The sequence below is a fragment of the Rattus rattus genome, chromosome 13 (genome assembly GCF_011064425.1).
Source record: "Rattus rattus isolate New Zealand chromosome 13, Rrattus_CSIRO_v1, whole genome shotgun sequence".
Lineage (NCBI taxonomy): Eukaryota > Metazoa > Chordata > Mammalia > Rodentia > Muridae > Rattus > Rattus rattus.
Genome location: NC_046166.1, coordinates 49,556,729 through 49,576,213, shown reverse-complemented (window position 1 = coordinate 49,576,213; position 19,485 = coordinate 49,556,729). Strand labels below are relative to the sequence as shown.

At 34.5% G+C, this 19,485-nt stretch overlaps 1 protein-coding gene across 1 annotated transcript in view; it reads right to left on the bottom strand.

Annotated features, from left to right (window-relative positions):
- The window catches only part of Sgcz (sarcoglycan zeta), a 71,638-nt gene extending 52,430 nt beyond the window's left edge, over positions 1-19,208 (bottom strand). Inside the window, exon 1 of the mRNA XM_032918560.1 lies at positions 19,124-19,208. Coding sequence (XP_032774451.1) covers positions 19,124-19,208 — 85 coding nt within the window. The remainder of the gene's footprint in view (positions 1-19,123) is intronic.
- Between the last annotated feature and the right edge of the window lie 277 nt (positions 19,209-19,485).

Here is a 19,485-nt window from a genome sequence, read left to right as displayed (position 1 = left end):
CACTCCCAAAGAACAGCCTGGGGATAATCACAAAAATGGGGAAATATTTTATCTCAGAATGAGCCATATGCACTCGGCAGCCCCTATTTCATCACATGGTTGAATGTTCATAACAGGAATGCAGACCATTGACTACCTGTGTTCCCCTAGTACCTACCAATGATATTTTAGATCTAATCTTTCTAGCTAGTCCTCATTTCCCAATAAGAAGGCTTGTGTGCCTTTGTCTGGGGTCGCCATTTCAAAGAATGGTTGATCCCCTTAGGCTGGTTATTTCTGCAGAATAAATGCTCTTTGTTTTTGCATACTTTGTCTGAGGTCTTTCTTAAAAGATTTTCAAACCTTCCACTAAATACACTGTGCTAGCTCTTCAGACAGCTTTCTATCTGGATAGCTGCTAGTAAACATAAAAGAGCTATGTCAGCTCTCTAAATAATTCTTGTGATTTCCAATCAATTTTAGAAAAATTCCAAAAGAGTTGTGTTTACTCTCTATGGATTCTAAAATTCTAAAAGACCTGTGTTCACAACTCCATGGGGAACCTGAGCAAAGACTGGAGGATCCTTGGGGCTTGCTTGTAGCCAACAGAGCCCCTTAGTGAGCTCCAGATTCGTGAGATCCTGTTTCACCAAGTACATGGAGGAGTGAGAGAGACATCTCAGACTGACGTCTACTCTCTGCATTCATGAGCGTGTGTGTACAAAACACATGTTCATCGTCACACAAGCAGAGATGCATAATGTACATAGTGAGGTCATTCTTGGATGATCCATTGAGAGAATAAACTAACGATTCCTACAGGCTAAATAGGAAGAGTAGAAAAATGTTAAAATAATGTTTTCAACAACTAAACCATAGGACAAAACTTTGTATGTGCTGTGAAATTACCTCAATCCATAACATAGGATTCTCTCATCTGAGGTGAGGGATTTTAGACTGTGCTGGTTGGCACTGGATGTTCTGTCAGTACAAACAAGACATGATGGTGTGTTCAAAGCTAAGGATGTAGTGAGCTTAGGCAACACAGCAAGCGTGAGCACATCCAGAAACACTGGGGATTCATTATGTGTTTGATTTCAAATTAGTAGTTTATTGGAGTACTGAAGGAAGCATGTTTTAAGACTTTCACATTCAGTTTAACCACGAAAAGATTAAGAAGCTAAATTTTAGGTAGCCTCTTGATGGTTTGCCATGAACTTGACATTTTAAATTGTGTGAAAATAATAGACACTTAGGAGAAACTCTTGTCTATTGCAGGTAGCACAATGTGATCTGGCAAGGACAAGTAGGGACAGTGAGCCAAGGTGCCCAGTATGGTACAGTGCACTGCAGCTCATCTATCTACTTTAGTAGATTAGTAGTAATAAAATGGATATTTGACGTACAGTTTTGTAAGTTACAAAGTGTTTCTCAGCATGTAACTGTATCATAACCAAAGACTCATACATATGGTTCAAGGATCTGAAAATATTAAAAACATCAATTGGGAAATATATAGAGCAGAATAAATAGATAAGCACTAAGACTGGCCTAGGTACACATTTATAACTCTTAAATATGTTGAAGAAAAACAGAATGAGTCGGAAATCTATGACTCCAGTCTCATTCCAAAACAACTAAAAGAAGAACACATTAATACCAAACATTTAGCAAAATAGCACATAGCAGAAAGAGAAAATTGAGACCAATGAAATGGAAAAGAGAAAAGCAGTAGAAAATATCAACAAGAAAATTAATACATTTGATAAGTAGGTATGCAGATTTATATGAGCAATAAAATTTGAAGACACAAACTATTACATCAGATGTTAAATTAATTTTGTTATCTATCCAAAAATCCAAGAACAAATAAATAACTATGACAAGAAGTTTGATAACATGGATGAAATTAAAAATTTTCTTGGACGCACACTACTACAGTCCATTCAAGCAGAAAAGAGACATTGCTCTGTATTTATGAGAGAAGTGAAGTTTTATTTAGACACTTTTTCATAGAGCTTGAAGGACCCGTTTAGAATACACAGTCTAAGATACACTCATCTATCAAAGAGAAATGAAAAATTATATGACACAAACATTTGCTCACAGATAACCTATGGACATATCAACTGAAAATGTTCTACATGCTCATTAACTGTTTCATGAAGGGTCATAAGAGAAAGATATTCATCCGATAAAATGTTTAAATAAAAGTAATTAAAGACTGATTCATATCATAACAATGATGCCACTCATAGACATTCAATTGATTTAAAGAAGACAGGAATCAATGAAAACGACTAATAGACAGTTATACATAATAATAGAACTTAATTAAAAGTGGGTTGAAGTGTGAGAGTTCATGTATGAAGTCACTTAAGATCAGTGAAGTAAGTACTTTAAAAAGTAACCAATAGCATCTAGTAAATTAAGTATATTACATGAAGCAGTCGAAAATTTCCCTTAAAAATTTAGAGGTCAAAATGACATTCCTTATGTAGTAACCAATGCACCTAAGGTTTTATACTCTATATAATGTTTTTATTTTTGCTAAAACAATAAAACAAATTTAAAAGCTCATTATTCCTGAAAATAGAGATTGAGAGAGTACTTTACAACTTACTATATACTATTCTGAAGCTAATATTTCTTTGGTACAAAACCCAGAAGGAGATCATATGAGGACAAATCACCATTTCTCACTGAAAACAAAACTTTAAGTCTGAAGGTATGAGGAGTCTACATATGTCTATAACAGGTTGAAATAAATATTTATGAAATGGATAATGCATAAAAATCTTGCTCACTTAAAAACCTTCGCTGGTTTGCTCACTATTTGGAAATCATCCATATACCTTACAATAAAGTAGTAAGGAATAACATCTAATATCTCAGTACTTAAAAGAAAAGAACACTGTCAAAATTAATGTTCCATTAATTGTAATGACCTTCCTAAACTGGAAATATAAAGTGACTCTCTATCTGATAAATCATTCATTAAGTTTCTAAATCAGACACTACATTACTAATAAAAGCCTCAGTATTTTTCTCCCTAAACTCAATAATGAAAACGAGGAATGTCATCCTTTCTTCCTGTCCAACTGCATACTGTACAGTTTAGCAAAATGATAAAAAATAGGGAAAATAAAAGTTTGGAAAAGAAAAAATAAAAGTACCTGTGGGGCTGGCATGGATACTCAGGAAATGTTGAACCCTTTAAAGCTAATCATCTAGTAGAAGTCATGACTGCCTAGCAAATTCTCAAGATTTAATGCAATAAATAGTAATTAAAGGTAAGTAATTAACTGGCAGTTTTGGAAGTTTGGCATTAATGGTATTTTATAAACATTTGGCTTTACTTCTGTATTGAATTGAGTTCTGTATGATAGAAATTTCAAATTAAAAAGCAGACAAGCCACAAAAATCACAAGCCCTTCTTTAATAGAAGAGTTACTAGTAGCCATGAGGACTACGTGAGGAGAATCAGTTTTGCTTTATTTTTTTTCCTTTTCTTTTTTTCGGAGCTGGGGACCGAATGCAGGGCCTTGCTCTACTACTGAGCTAAATCCCCAACCCTTTGCTTTATTTTTTAAACTTTTTGTTTTTGTTTGTTTGTTTCTCCCTTTGTTTTGTTTTGTTTTGGTGATGTAGCCACTGGTGGGTTCACCATGCTTCATATCATGATTGGGCAGACTCAGAAGATGAGGCAGGAGGAGGAGGAAGGAAGGCAGCAGGCAGGGGTGGGAAAAAGGATGAAGAGGGGCAATGTGGGGAGAGATTTGTGCCCGTTTAAGAAGGGATAGCTTTGGAGAACAAGGAACGTATATGACCTGGATTCATTATATTCATGCATAAAAGCCTCAAATATATTAAAAAACCCAAAAGATGCTCCAACACATATCAAGGACAAATGCTCCACTATGTTCATAGCAGACTTATTTGTGATAGCAAGAAGCCACAAAGAACCCAGATGTCCCTTAACAGAGGAATGGATACAGAAAATGTGATACATTTACATAAGGGAGTACTACTCAGCTATTAAAAACAATGACTTTATGAAATTCATAGGCAAATGGATGGAACTAGAAAATATCATCCTGAACGATGTAACCCAATCACAAAAGAACACTCCAAAGCTCAGAATACCCAAGATACAATTTACAGACCACATGAAGCTCAAGAAGAAGAAAAACCAAAGTGTGGATGCTTCAGAACTTCTTAGAAGGGAGATAGAAGGGGAAAATTTGGAGATAAAGTGTGGAGCAGAGACTGAAGGAAAGACCCATCCCACATATAGTCCCCAAACCCAATCACTATTGGGGATGCCAAGAGGTACATACTCACAAGAGCCTGATAATAGCTGTTACCTGAGAGGCAGATGCTTGAAGCCAACCATTGGACTGAGAATGGGATCCATAGTAGAGAAGGTAAAGAAAGGACAGAAAGAGCTGAAGGGGTTTGCTACCCCATAGGAAGAACAATATCAACCAACCAGACACCCCACGGCTCCCAGGGACTAAACCACCAACCAAAGAGTACATGTGGAGCGACCCATGTCTCCATACGCATATGTAGCAGAGGATGGCCTTGTCGAGCGTCTATGGGAGGAGAGGCCCTTGGTCCTGGGAAGGTTCGATGCCCCAGTGTAGGAGAATGCCAGGGCATGGAGTCAGGAGGTAGTGGGTGGGTTGGGGAGCACCCTCATAGAAGAAGGGGGAGGGGGATAGGATAGGGGGTTTATGGAATGGAAACCGGGAAGGGGAATAATATTTGAAATGTAGATAAGAAAATGTCTAGTAAAAAAAAATCAAAAGAAAAGAAAGAAAGGAAAGAAGGAAGGAAGGAAGGAGGGAAGGAAGGAAGGAAGGAAGGAAGGAAGGAAGGAAGGAAGGGAAAAAGACAACAGGGACTGGAATTAGTGAAATGATTTATACACTCAAAAAACAGAATAAATGTTAGAAACCAAATTTTCAGAAAGGATTGCTACATTCAATGCTTTCTTCAGTAAATCATAACATAATGCCTGAAAAATTGATTCAGAATTTTTATGAAAATTTAAAATATCTTAAGTATACAAAACTATCATTGCAAATATGATAGAAAACATTTTTGTGCATCATGGAGACTCACAGATAATTCCTTATGAATAATGATTTGAAGTATGCATAAAATGACCAAAAACATTGGTTAAGGAAATAAAATAAAAACCTTAAATACAGTTATATCTTTAAAGTCTAATAATTTTTGTCACTGCTGAAATGTTATGTTAAAGGCAAGGAATAGCCTGTAATAAAATTCTTGAAAGCTATTAAATCAAATGTCTTATCAACTTAAAACTCTTGAGCAGAATGGAGAAGAAAAATTTAGTGACCTTGCACAAATCAAACACCTTTGTATAATGATAGCAGATATTATTCATTTAAATACATATGAATTTATGTTTTTCAAAATAAAAATGTTCTCAAAGGAATGAGCAGATGCTACATAAAAAGGAGTTAACAGCACATATTTGATCTCAGAGAAATTCAAAATATGTAAAAAAAAAACAAATTACAAATTTCAGGGATTCTCAACCTACAAATATAACTCCCCAAACTGTTACAGATATCCTATTAAAATCATAACCAAGCAGAATACAAGGCATAAGAATAGAGTCAATACTAGTACTCATTAAAGTGAAACAAATTAATGCCATTAGACATATGCCAGAGTGGTAGAGAAATTTAAACCATACTGGCTGTATTTGCTGTGGAGATGGAAGAAGTACAGATATGCATCTGAGAGGCAGTCAACACCTTACATTCCTTGCAAAACAGTCCTCCCATTTGGTCAGAGGCATTTGTCCTTATCAAACAGAATCTGTTTCCATATGCTTAGAGTAGTTTTAATTCAGATCTCCAAAAATTATTGAAAAATGTGGAAATAAGCTAAATGTCCTTTGATTGAGAAATGGATAAACAAACTATGGTACAACCAAGAAAAAAATATACATCAGAAGTAAAAAGGAATAAAGAAATAAAACTACTGACCAGTACAAAAGTGTGAATGATTGTACATTCCTAAATGAAAGAAACTAGACTCAAGTTATTTTACATTGGTGCTCACATCATATTTTATAACTGATGAATCCATAGGATCAGAGAATGTTGACAGAACTCAGAGTGTGATGGCTTTTTTGATCACTAAGGAGCTTGATGTTATTTTTTATTAAATATTTTTGAGATGATAATATAATTACATAATTTTTCCCTTTCCATTCATCTCTCCCATGCACCTCTCCTTATTCTCTGTCTGAATCATGGCCTTTTTTCATTAATTGTGGTTCGTGCACATATGTGTATATCTTGATTTTAGTGGTAGGTTATTTGACCTATGCTTTGGTCAAGCTTCAACTAATATTAAGGTGATTAATTTAATTATATAAAGTAGGTTTTTATTGGTTGCTATAGTTGAAGAATATTATTAGACATACTAACATATCAGATATAGGGCAACTGAATGGTTACTACATGTAATTATTAGGTCAATCCTTTGAGGAAGTAATATCACTATTTTCTTATTTTAGAATTTCTGAGTATATTGTTTGGAAACAGTTATATATGTCTACCCTTAGTTTAGGGAGAAGACCTATCTCAATGTAGGAGAACAAGGGTTCATGAAATTACTTAGAGTGCTTCAAAGAGTTATAATATATTGATATGCAAAAAGATTAAGCTTACTAACCATTGGCAGTTGCTGCTGTGAGTATAGTGAGGGCCACTATGTTCCTGTGACCTCCCAAATGATCACTATCTGCCAGCACTTTGATTTTAGTGACAACTACTGTGACGACTGCTTCCAAGAACAGGATAATAATTTTTTGTTGATTTAAGACTCTGTAAGGAAATGTGCTGTAGCACCCAGGAAGACATTTTATGATTGATGGACCTTCCTGTATTTTGTTGTATTAATCTAGTGTAGCAGTTATATTAAATTTCATTTCTATATGTACAAATTCATCTTTTTCTTCCTAGGAAGAGTTATCCTAAAATATTTTATTAATACTAGAAAAATACATTTATTATAAGTCTTGTATTTGCAGGTGACACATTTGTGCCTCTTTGGCTTTTCATTAAAGTGAAATCAGTAAAGATATATTAAAAAGACATTATTTAATACAAAACAATTTGATGTATGCTGTAATATCAGAGCCAAGATAGAACTTTTTTCTTATTCATTTCATGAATGAGTAATTTTACTGGGACTACAGATAAGGTAATCATTTACTTTGGTTAATATAAATTGTTTTTCATTTCTAATAGTAATAAATCTCTCTGGATTTTCACATAAATAATTTGTAAGACTCACATACTCTCCCAAGAATGTATCTTGTTTCTATGCTCATGGAATAGATTCTCTAGAATGAATTTTAAGCTGTCCTAAATTGTATATATCACATAGTTCTATGGACATTCCGATGAGTTAAACTGAAGTTGCTATCAAAATGGAAAATTTTGATCAGAGTTCCTGTGCTATATCCTAGAATGCGCAAATTTAACTACTTCCTTGATGGTACATTCAATTTGCCATGGCGATGTTCATCTAAAGCTGAATGCAAGCAATTGGCATTGCAGTGAGTACTAGGAAGATGCTTTCAACTGAGACATCAGTTTAGAGAAACTTGTGGGTAAAACACAAGGTAATTACAACAGAATTCGTATTTTTAATAGTATGAATTATAGAGTTCAATGGAAGCACAGAGGAAGAACAAGGAATATAGGGAGGGTTATGTAGAAAGAGAGATTGAGGCAGAGAATCATGAACCCAATGGAAACTGAGCCCATTTTGATCACTAATGATCATATTTCTGCAACTTAAATTATTTCTTTCCTTCACTAGTCCATTAGCACATGGTAGACTGGAGGAGAGAGGGTTCCTGAAATGCTACATTTGTGTTGTAGATGGTACTTGATATTGGATTGCTCCGTGTACCCAACTAACTTTTTAAAATCAGTTTTCTTCTTTTCCTTTCCTTTTCTTTTCTTTTCCCTTTCCCTTTCCCTTTCCCTTTCCCTTTCCCTTCCTTCCTTTCTTCCTTCCTTCCTCCCTCCCTCCCTCCCTCCCTCCCTCCCTTCCTCCCTTCTTTCCTTCTTAGATAATAACCACCATGTCTCTATTTTATACTCAATTCATCCATTACTAATCAGGGTGTGAAGTGCTACATTCTTCCTATTCTTTTCCTCAAGAGAGTACAGACTCATGAAAAGTGTGTGCCTACTTGTGATGCATTTTAGTTCATTCCCTCTGTCTATGAACATTAGTGCTGATCTTCCCTGTAGCAAGTACAGTAAAATGCCAATTATCCCTACTTGCCTATATAACCTTGTGATAACTATCCCCTTGAGTAGATTAAAGATGCAAAGAGTGTGACGCTTTAGCTCTGATTAATGCATAACTTCACTAATCTTTTGAAGATGCTTCCAAAGGAGACTTAGTAGACTGATCTATAAATGCCATCAACATATACTGAAACAATGAAATCAGAAAGAACAAAATGAACAAACAAAAACCAAAGAGACAAGTAAATGAGAGTTCCCCTTTGTTCTTATGAGCCATAATACCATCCTCTCAGATCTCCAGGGACATAAGCCTTCAGATTCCAGGACCTTCATCAGTGAGCTTCATATCTTTAGCCTCAGAGTTATTGCTGCACTCTTGGATCTCCTGCTCTGTTTGTGGATGTGAATTTACCCATATTCTTAATGCTTCAGCTTCTCCAGTTATCATACCCATGGTTATGGGAGTCTTCATTCTCTTTTACCAAGTAGAAAAATAGAAAAATCTAATATATTTTATACTTTATTTTATTGCCTGTCTGCGTGCCTGCCTATCTATCTATCTATCTATCTATCTATCTATCTATCTATCTACCTACCTGTCTGTCTGTCTATCCATGTATTTATGTATCTCAGTAAGTACGTAATATCTATCTATCATTTATGATATCTATGTCTATCATCTATGTATCTATTATCTTTATATTTATATATGGGCCTATATATTATGCATATGTATGTATCTAACTATCTATATCTAATCCATGTATTTATGTATCTAAATATCTGTCTTATATCTATCAGTCAACTTTCACTCTCAACTATCTTCTTTGTGTCCCCTACACCCTGTGCTTTATAATTGATGTCTTTATTTTTATATCATTATTTATCATTTACCTATTTATTCTTTACCTCTAATCAATGGCAATAATTCTACATTATTGTCTATTACTATGTTATTCAAGGTTCATTAAGCCAAGATTAACCTACAGCTCAGGAATAGAGGAGAATATTTATTCTTTAATGAGCCAGCATTTTTTTTCCTGATTGTATCAAAGAGAACAGTAAAGTCAAATACAGGAAACTTAGTCTAGTTTGTGATCTGTGTTTTTAATGCAAGTCCCCAGCAAGTTTAAAGTCAAATTTAATTCTCATTTCCAAATACTAGCTTACTGACTGTGGCAGAATTGATTAGTAATTTAATTTTTCCTTAGCTGTGTTATTTCTTTTAAAAATTGCATGTTTGTCACACCACAGGTTATACATTTCACCAATAAATGTTTTAAAACTTGCATGTTATTTTCGTGAAGAAATTAAACCAACTAATTTTGCTTTTCATAGCCTCTTATAGTATTTTACTCTAACTATAATTTGAGGTACAAATAGGTCAAGAAAACTGGCCAGAATTCTTTAACAAATCACAGATCATACTAAAACTCACATGTTTTCCTGCCTAATGTAATGCTTTCTTCTTTGTAGCATTTTATAACTAAACATTTAAAAGTCAATATTAAATATCATCTTTAGTGATATAAGTATATTAATTTCCAGATAAAGAAGGTAACTTTAATATCACTTTACAATATAAAACTTTAAAGTGTGGTCAAGGCACATTGTTTTTGTCATCATTTTGTAGGAACCATTTCCTCCATGGTTGTGCTTTAGTTCCTGCCAACAGATTTCTGTCTTGAGTTCCTATCCACAGTTCCTTCAGTGACTATGAGGTACGTGAAAGTGTAAGATGAATTAAATCCATTTTCCCACATTGCTTTTCTACATCATGTTTATCATAGCAATAAAAAACAAACTAAAGCACATTTTTAGCTTTAGTAAATGTTGTTTATAAGATAATATAGAAATTAAATTTCCTGTTGTTTATATATAGCTAACACTTATTGTGAGGAGCACTGTGTGATGTACAGTCAAAAGGTCATTCAATATTTTCATCCCTTGTCAAATTAAAAGGTGCATAAACATATAATCAGTACTGAATAAGAATACCTACTTCGATAATAGTCACATAGAATTATCCACATGAATATTAAATAAAAACATTAGAGGGTATCAAAATTCATAGAAAAAAACCAACCACATTAGGGTAAAGTGGAACATTTAATGCCCAGCTCTGTAGTCATTTTATTATTAAAGTCACATGTTAGAAGATTTGAAGGGGTGAGCTGGCAGCTCATGCTATGACTTTTGATGAAAGGTAAATAAGTATGAAAATTTCACTAGAGTCATGTTCATTTCCTCATCAGTCCCATGGATTTACCAGCTATTCTCTCTGGACGGCTGCCTCTGGTGTCCTGTAACTTGTAAGAACAATTATCCCAAATCACATGTTTAAGCATCACAAAACCGTTTTATTTCTAGAAACAGGTAAATTTGTCCATCCCTATCCCTCTCATTTTAGACAACGTTTTTGAGAGTCTGAATCTCATAGTTTTGGAGATGGTAGATGATCTAGGGATAGGCCTAGTAGCCTTCTATTCACACCAAGACAAGCAATTTGTCCAGAATGGCCATGTCCCATGAGTATGGGCATGTGCAGTTAAAATTTTGCATCTAACTTTGTAACATGTCTATGGACTCTGCCTACATTGAGTGATTAATAACTCACCTAGCTAAATTAAAGCTACAGTTTATAATAACAATGGAGGAAACAATTTTCACAGAGTCTAGATGATGATGGGACCTAAAAGGGTTAATATTTAACATTTTCATTTTATTTCTTCTCCTTGGCTTAAATTAGTTTGAGAGGCAGTCTGAGTTTTCCAACGGAGGATAAAATTAACTGTCAATCAAGTTTCACTCAACTAATTTCTCAATTTAAATGTAACTTTTGATAAACTTTGATGAAAATGGCTGTTTACTGATGGAGTTTCTTCATAAATATGAGCTCTGTTGCTCATGATCCTTAAAACTATCTCATGTCTGTGGTGCAATAGCAGGAAGGTCTGTCCCAATCATTTCTGTTTCAGAGGTAAGCTGTGTAAATGATATATAGTCAGGAAATACTCTCCAAATTTTTTCTCATCTAAGTATCTGTGGCTTATGCTTGTGCAAGTAGAGTCAATATTGAGCAATATTTTTATTTAATTTTTACCATAATTCTTATTAAAATAAAGCCCATTTATTAAAAACCCTCAGGCCCCAATATAATTTTCTGTATATGGGAGATGGGTTTTCCACTAAATAGAAGCTATATGAACCAAACTAGATTGGTAGTACAGAATATATTAGCTTGGACTATAAAAACAGATTTTTAAAATGAATTCTATCCACCAAAGCCACCTTTCATAGACTAAAAACTTATGTCAATTTAGGGGAGGATCTCCTTTGCCCTACTTGTTTAGCTTGTTTAAGTACAAATAGTGGAGAAGCTGCTTAAGGTAAAGTTGGTACAGCCACATTGAGTTTGAACTGTCTGGTGGTGAAGAGGAGCAGAGAGCTTTTTCTCTAGAAGATTTTCTTGCCACTGAACAAGGTGAAATATGCTGAATTCCATTTATACGCAGTGGGATGCTCTGTTAATGGTTCCTTTTCACAAAGAGAAAATGAAACTGATTAAATCTAATCAAGTTTCATTTACTCCAAAAGTCTAAATGCCCACATTCAATGTATTTCTTACTAACCATGTTTAGCTTAACATAATGAAATGCCTTTATTGAACTCCATTATAGTGGAAGTTTGCCAGGCAACCAATCAGCTCTATTGAAAGTTTCAGACACTAAATTTCCATGCTGATTTCAAAGGAGAACAGATAATTCAAAAGAAATACACATAATTAACATGATTAACTAACGTTTGAAAATGTGTGTATCACTTTTGAAGACATTAATTGCATTGGTTTCGAGTAGAAATCCAGCAGCATAAAACATTCAATAGGTGGTAATTTAGGACTCTGTATGGAAGTGAAATTACACACATACAATGAGAAATTGTCTAAAGTAAGCATAGAGGGGAGAAAAAAACAAATACGAAGAGGTAAAAGCAAAAACATGTTCCTCAGCCACATTAGCAGCTTAAAAGAAGATAAGCAATGAAATCTCATTCACCATCAAGTGGCCAAAGGAGTCAGTTTGCTTTACTGGATCAAAGTTGTCCTCAGATTAGAATGGATTTGATAGTTTCATTCATTTTATTAGCATGAAAATAGAGGTTATCTTTATAAGAAACAAATTAGAGCAGTTAATTACTGTTTGTTTTTATAAAAGAATTATTAAAATTTGATTTAATAATTGACTGTAAATGTATCCCATAGCAGTGTTATGGCCTTTATTCAAGGTATGTCCTCAAGTGTTGTTAATGTTAACATTATTTATAATAATGGAATTTATCCAGATATAGAAGGGAGTATTTCTCTCATCATGTATACAGTGACTGACAATCAACTGAATAACCAAACAAGAGAATACTGTGTGAACATTGGCATCATGCTTTTGATGAATATATAATATGACAGAAAATGTTTAGAATATATAAGTGAAAAAAGGTGATATAAATTCATATCCGATAAGTATTTAATTTTTATCAATTTTATACTTATTATTTGTGTTTATATAATATTCATAATAGAAAATCCTGTAATGGCTATACCCAGTTACATGGAGTCAGTGAGTAAATAAATAAGAAGGGGCTTTCCTTCCAAGCTATCAACATTAATCTATAGTCTAGGAAATTTAGGACAAAATTAAAACCTATGTGCAAGAAAATCAGGACAAAATGAGTAGATCAAACCTAAGAATAATAGAAATAGAAGAGGGGCCAGAATGTGCCAGAAAAACATCTTCAACAAAATCATAGAAAAAACTTCCCTAACCTAAAGAAAGACATGGTTATAAATGTGCAAGAAGTCTACAGAACATCTAATAGATTGAGCGAAAAAACCAGCAGCAAACCACTGAACTGAGAATAGGACCCCCGTTGAAGGAATCAGAGAAAGAACTGGAAGAGCTTGAAGGGGCTCGAGACCCCACATGTACAACAATGCCAAGCAACCAGAGCTTCCAGGGACTAAGCCACTACCTAAAGACTATACATGGACTGACCCTGGACTCTGACCTCATAGGTAGCAATGAATATCCTAGTAAGAGCACCAGTGGAAGGGGAAGCCCTGGGTCCTGCTAAGACTGAACCCCAGTGAACCAGACTGTTGGGGGAGGCGGCAATGGGGGAGGGTTGGGAGGGAACACCCATAAGGAAGGGGGGGAGGGATGTTTGCCCGGAAACCGGAAAGGGAATAACACTCGAAATGTATATAAGAAATATTCAAGTTAATAATAAAAAAAAAACCAAAATTCTCTCCTCACATAATAATCAAAACACTAAAATGCAGAGAACAAAGAAAGATATTAAAAACTGTAAGGGAAAAAGGCCAAGTAGCATATAAAGACCGACCAATCAGAATTACACCAGAATTCTCAAGAGACTGTAAAAGCCAGAAGATCCTGGACAGATGTCATCCAGATGCTAAGAGAATGCAAATGCCAGCCCAGGTTACCATACCCAGCAAAACTCAATCACCATAGATGGAGAAAGTAAATATTCCATGATAAAACCAAATTTAAACAACAAATTTCTAATAAACTAACCATACAGAGGATACTGGAAGGAAAACTCTAACACAAGGAGGGTAACTACACACAAGAAAACATGAGAAATTAAACTTTAACAGTTTTTGCTTCATCTTATTATATTCTATTTTGTCATGCTTGATTGTTGCCTCTTAGAAGACCACTCTTTTCTAATGAGAGACGGAAAGGGAGTGGATCAAGAGGGGAGTGGAGCTATGGAAAAACTGCGGAGAGTAGAGGGAGGAAAAACTATAATCAAAATATACTGGATGAGAAAAGAATCTATTTTCAGTTAAAAAATGAAAAAAAAAGTGCTAATAGAATGAGTCAGAATGAGACAAGAGGTAAACTGGGTAATGTACAGTGGTGATCAGGGTTGTAGGGACAATGGAAAGACCTTGCATTTGTATCATTTCATAAGGAGATAAAGAGTAAGGATAGAAAAGTTTTCAAAGAAATAATGTATGAAATCTCCCTGAATTTGGAGAACATCATGAACCAGGCTTTCAATGAGCTAAAATTGAATAACTACAAAGCCAACTGACATGTGGAAATTACATTTCTCAACAAGATAAACAAAACACCAAAATCAGCCAAACTGAAGAAATATATTAGCCATCAGAAAACACCTGCTCCCCTCTGAGACAATTTATCATCTGAAAACATGGAATCCAGAATGAAGTGGCCTTGAAAAAGAATGTGAAACATGAGATTCTTCATGCGGTTAGTTTATCCTGCAGGAAAGAGCAGTGTACGAGTTCTCACAGTTCAGGCAAAACAGGGATTCATTACTCTCACATCTAACCATAAAGAAGAGTTGCAAAGAGGCTTTGGAAGCAGAGAGCATGTACTATGAGGAGAATGCCGGGAGCCCACAAGGGGAAGAAGAGAGATGAAGAAGAAAGAATGAAAACTACATAGAACTAGATTATTGCTCAGTATTTTAAATGAAATGAAATTGATAAGCTTAAATTAATAAATGAGAAGTTTAAGGAGTTCTACTTGGAAACATATTTAATTCAATATTTAATTCAACACTATAGTATTGAACTATAGTTAAATAATAATATTAAAATCTGTACATTATCAAATTGTGTGTGTGTGTGTATATGTGTGTGTGTATGTACATGCACAAACATTTATATATGCATATTTCAATGTATGTTATGAATATTCTAAATCCTTTTATATCTCTATATAAATGTTTGACAATATATGCTAATCCATTGCAAAAATTCTATGAAAAATATATATAACAGTATATTAAAATTTACCATAACCAAATCAAGATTGAATTGTAAAAATGAAGGTTGATTATCTCATGGGAAAATAAACAGAGGAAAAAGAGATAAAAATGTAACCAGAAACAAAGAACTAGCACTAAGAATGAAATGAAAACTTCAACAAATCAGTAATCAAACAATGTGAAAACAAAACCTCAGTAGTGAAATTAGATGAAGTGAAATCATAAAAGGGCATAGATAGGTGTCAGAGGGTTAGCTCATAGATGATTAAGAAAAAATGATAGCATGTGTAAGAGAAGAAAATTTAGAAAACAGAAGCGAAGAAATGAATGTTTAATTAACTTTAGTAGTATAATTTCATTCACTGAATATTAAGACCAATTAATAGTCAAACATTTAAAATTCCTAAGTGGAGGTGTTTTTTATTGAAAATCATTTTGATGCCATATAGTCTTATCATGGTTTTAATACAGAGTGATTTGCTTATATTAACAAGTAGCAAAATATATAGTTTTGTACTGGTTTCAATAATACAAACCTTTAGGAAAAAAATCAAATAATAAAAGTCATGAAAGATTTTCAAGTTCACTTTTTGAAGACCGAAATTGCTGAAATAAACAAGAAAAGATCTCTTCAATGGTGGGCACTCTGTAACCCATGACTGACAGACTGAGAATTACAAAAGAAATGTCCCCCCCCCAAATCAACATATAGAACTCTATTTGTTTCTAGAAATTTCATGAAAATGTACAAAAGACTCGATAACTAAAAGGCTTAAGGATAATTTTATACTTGCATAAAACACCATCGAACTGAATAGCACTAGGAAATAGGTACATGTATCATTACATATTTATGAAAGAATTATTATAGGAAATGAAGAAGTGAGGTGCTGCCTGCTTGATCACTGCAGATGACACAGCAAAATATGAAATGTGTGAGTTCTCTTTTAAACTTAGAAATTCAGAAACAGGGTTCCATCTGAAAGTAAAAACAGAGAGAGAGAAAGAGAGAGAGAGAGAGAGAGAGAGAGAGAGAGAGAGAAGAAGAAGGAGGAGGAGGAGGAGGAAGAGGAAGAGGAGGAGGAGGAAATGAGACATGAGAGATGAGATTAGGATGATGTCATACAGGTGAAGGCAGGTACAAGATAGAACGAGGCCTGTCTTTGGATGAGAAGGAAGAATGGGTGGGAAAAAGTTTGAGGGAAGAGGAGGAGCCTGGAACTGGAAGAGAGAGAAGCAGCTGGGAGAACATGAAGACAGATGTTAAGATTCCTTTCTGCTCCTTTACAGGTTGTTACGAATATTCTTAAGGGATGGATGTATACAGGGCTTTGTGTGTCTAGATGAGCAAATTATATCTTATCAATTGGATCAGGGGTTATTGTGTTGTGTGTTCTTTCATGTGGTGATTTAAGTTCAAGAGAGTATGTGGTGGCTACAGACATGCTTATGGTGGCAGCCTGCCTTGGGAACTAAATGGGTAAAGAGATGGTTGCCAGGCTCAGAGAGAAGCCATCGGCAGTGTGATATGAGATGGAGCAAAGCAGGTGAGAGGCTTTGCTGACCGAGATGAAGATTTACTGGATATCTTGGAGCACTATGGTACCGGACCAAGTGCAGGGTAAAAGACAGTATTTTAATTTTACAGCAACAATGAGATCCCAAATTTGACTTGGAGATGTAATCATGTTTAGTACCCTAGTCTGAATCTTGATTCTGTAGCTGAGTTTGGTTTGTATTAAACTTCTAAGATGTTCCCATTTTATACACAGTTATAACTACCACCACATTTACCAAGTAAACCTGTGAGATGTAAGAAAGGGAAACAGAAGCTCAAATATTTAGGGGTTATTTGCTGCAGCTGTTACAGCACTCTACTTATTGTGAGGTTGGTATATTCAGGAGTCTTTGGCTCAGGACGCAGGGGTTCTGAAATAATGGCACATGGCCCTGGCTAGTTTAGATAAAACATGATTATGATCTTAGTATTGGAATGGTTGTGTTCACGGGTAGCCTGAGCTTCATGAGGCCCAGTGGCAAGAGAAGCTACATAAGCTAGGGAGGTTAGAACTGTGAAGAAACAAAAGCCAAAAGAAAAATGTGAACTCCTGCTATAGACCAAAAGATGTAGGAGTAGTTAATATTTGAATCATATATATATGATTCAAATATATATACCATATATATGTATATATATACATATATGTGTATATATATGTGTATATATATGTGTGTGTATATATATATATATATATATATATATGGTATTTGTATACATAATAACCTAGCCTCCGTATTCTCAACTGGGAATTCATATGTTGTAAAATAATGTATGTTATTGATTTTCTTTACTTACCATGTATAGATACTTGGTGATGACTTGACAGTTGAGTATCACCTGCAATGCCCACTAGGTGCCCTCATGGCTTATTCCCTGCAACCAGGGTACTTCCGTTCTCAGCACAGTTTCCTGTGTAAGCCAACCCCGAGTGTATTTTTGGCAAATAAATACAAAACCTTGAATAGTTGTAGTAAGTGATTCACTAGAGCTAAGATGGACTAGCATGTTTACTTAGTAAATACCAAATCACCGTCTATGCACTGGTGGATTTAATTCTCAGGACAACTATAGGGACTTTGAGAGGTCATATGGCTTTCAGTGGTGTCCTTGTATATAATGTTAAGTGGTTATGTGGCTTTTCAGCTCCTCTTCAGATTGATACAATGTGAACTTCCTTTCGTTTATGAGCTTTTCAAAGGTTGTGGCAATTTTAATTTTTTTTGAGCATTTAAATCACTAGTAACTCTCCTATCTGCAGCTCCTGAGACAGTGCATGCATTGTTTTAAGACTGACTGTCTCCATTTTAGCCCAAACAAATCATCAATCTTGTTTCTACAGTTTATTGCTTTGGACTTAAAGCCTTATTGCACAATTTGATTTTTGATGCAGCTTCGGCTTGTGTACAAAGTCTGTAAAGAATTAAACTCTGATTCTAAGAGTATTATCTGTATTTATTTAAAAAAGCATTTCATTAGTAGTATGAAAGAGAATCTCCGTCTTTTACTGGCTTTTTATAAATGTATGATGTTTGCAGGATTTTATCATCTTTTGTTAGCATTAATGTGTCCACCTCTATACCAATCTTAAATTGTATTAATTACTGTGCCTGTGCATTTTATATGCACATGTGAGATTTTCTTAATTTTTTAATTTAACTTTATAATCATTAAAGTTGTTTTATATTTGTTAGTTAACATAAGGAAAAACTAATAATTATAATAAATAAAAGTATGTGTCACAGGATTCAGATTACTTTTCAGATGTTTAATAAATATTCATGTGAGATAATTCAATTGATGGAGACATTAAATTCACTATTCATTTTTATGTTCATCTAAAACAGTCACATCCAGAATAATATATTTTTATCAGAATTAATGAACCATTGGCTTGTCAGAAAACCTAAAAGGGAATAAATATAAAACCTTAATGTCCTGTCAGAGTCTTGTTATGGTGCCAGATGCTATGGGTAATTTAATTGTGCTTAGAACCCAGCAGCAATTTCTCAAAAGTCGTGACCTGCAGAAGCACCTGCTGATGCTGATAAATCATTATAACCCTTAATAAACCTGAGGTGCTAGAATTAAGTGTTCTGTTAGTTGATCATCCACAATATGCAATCTATGTTAGGACAATATTGAGCAAACAAAGCTATCTTTAACTGCTTTCATCACTGAGAAACAACTATCATTTAAAATGATAAGACTTAGCCCTTCTCAGTATCTAGATGTGCTGTGAATTTCTTCATAAGCTCATTGAATCATCAAAATATCCTAAAAGTCAGAGAGAATGTGATACTGTTTGCAGCCATATGGTTAGAACATAGCAGGCTATCAAACTAACCTAATCTAATGATTTATGCATGGTAGCATGAAGTTCGAGCTTATGCACTTTTTGACTTTTTTATTTTGCCTTCCACCCTGGTGTGAGCTAATTCTCACTTACCTGAAATGTGTTCATAATATCTTCCTTGTAATGTTAGCTGGAGGATAATTTTCAGGGGGAGAAGGCCACTTTGTTCTTTTCCCATGGTGCCCCCTTGTCTTCTGCAGCTGCTTGAATGTCACTACTCAAAAGCACTCTGCTATATGATGTCTGCAGCTGTCTTACTCAGTTTCCAGGAACACAATCTAAAGCCATGGTATCTGTACTTCATGTGTTAGCCACTACATTCATTCATTAATCCTGTTAAGCATGTTTTGGGGATTATCTTGTCAGTTGAAATTTAAAATAATTTTTCAAAACCAACATAGTCCATTCAACCTTATTGGACTGAAAGTAATATGGTATGGAACAAATGAGCTTTT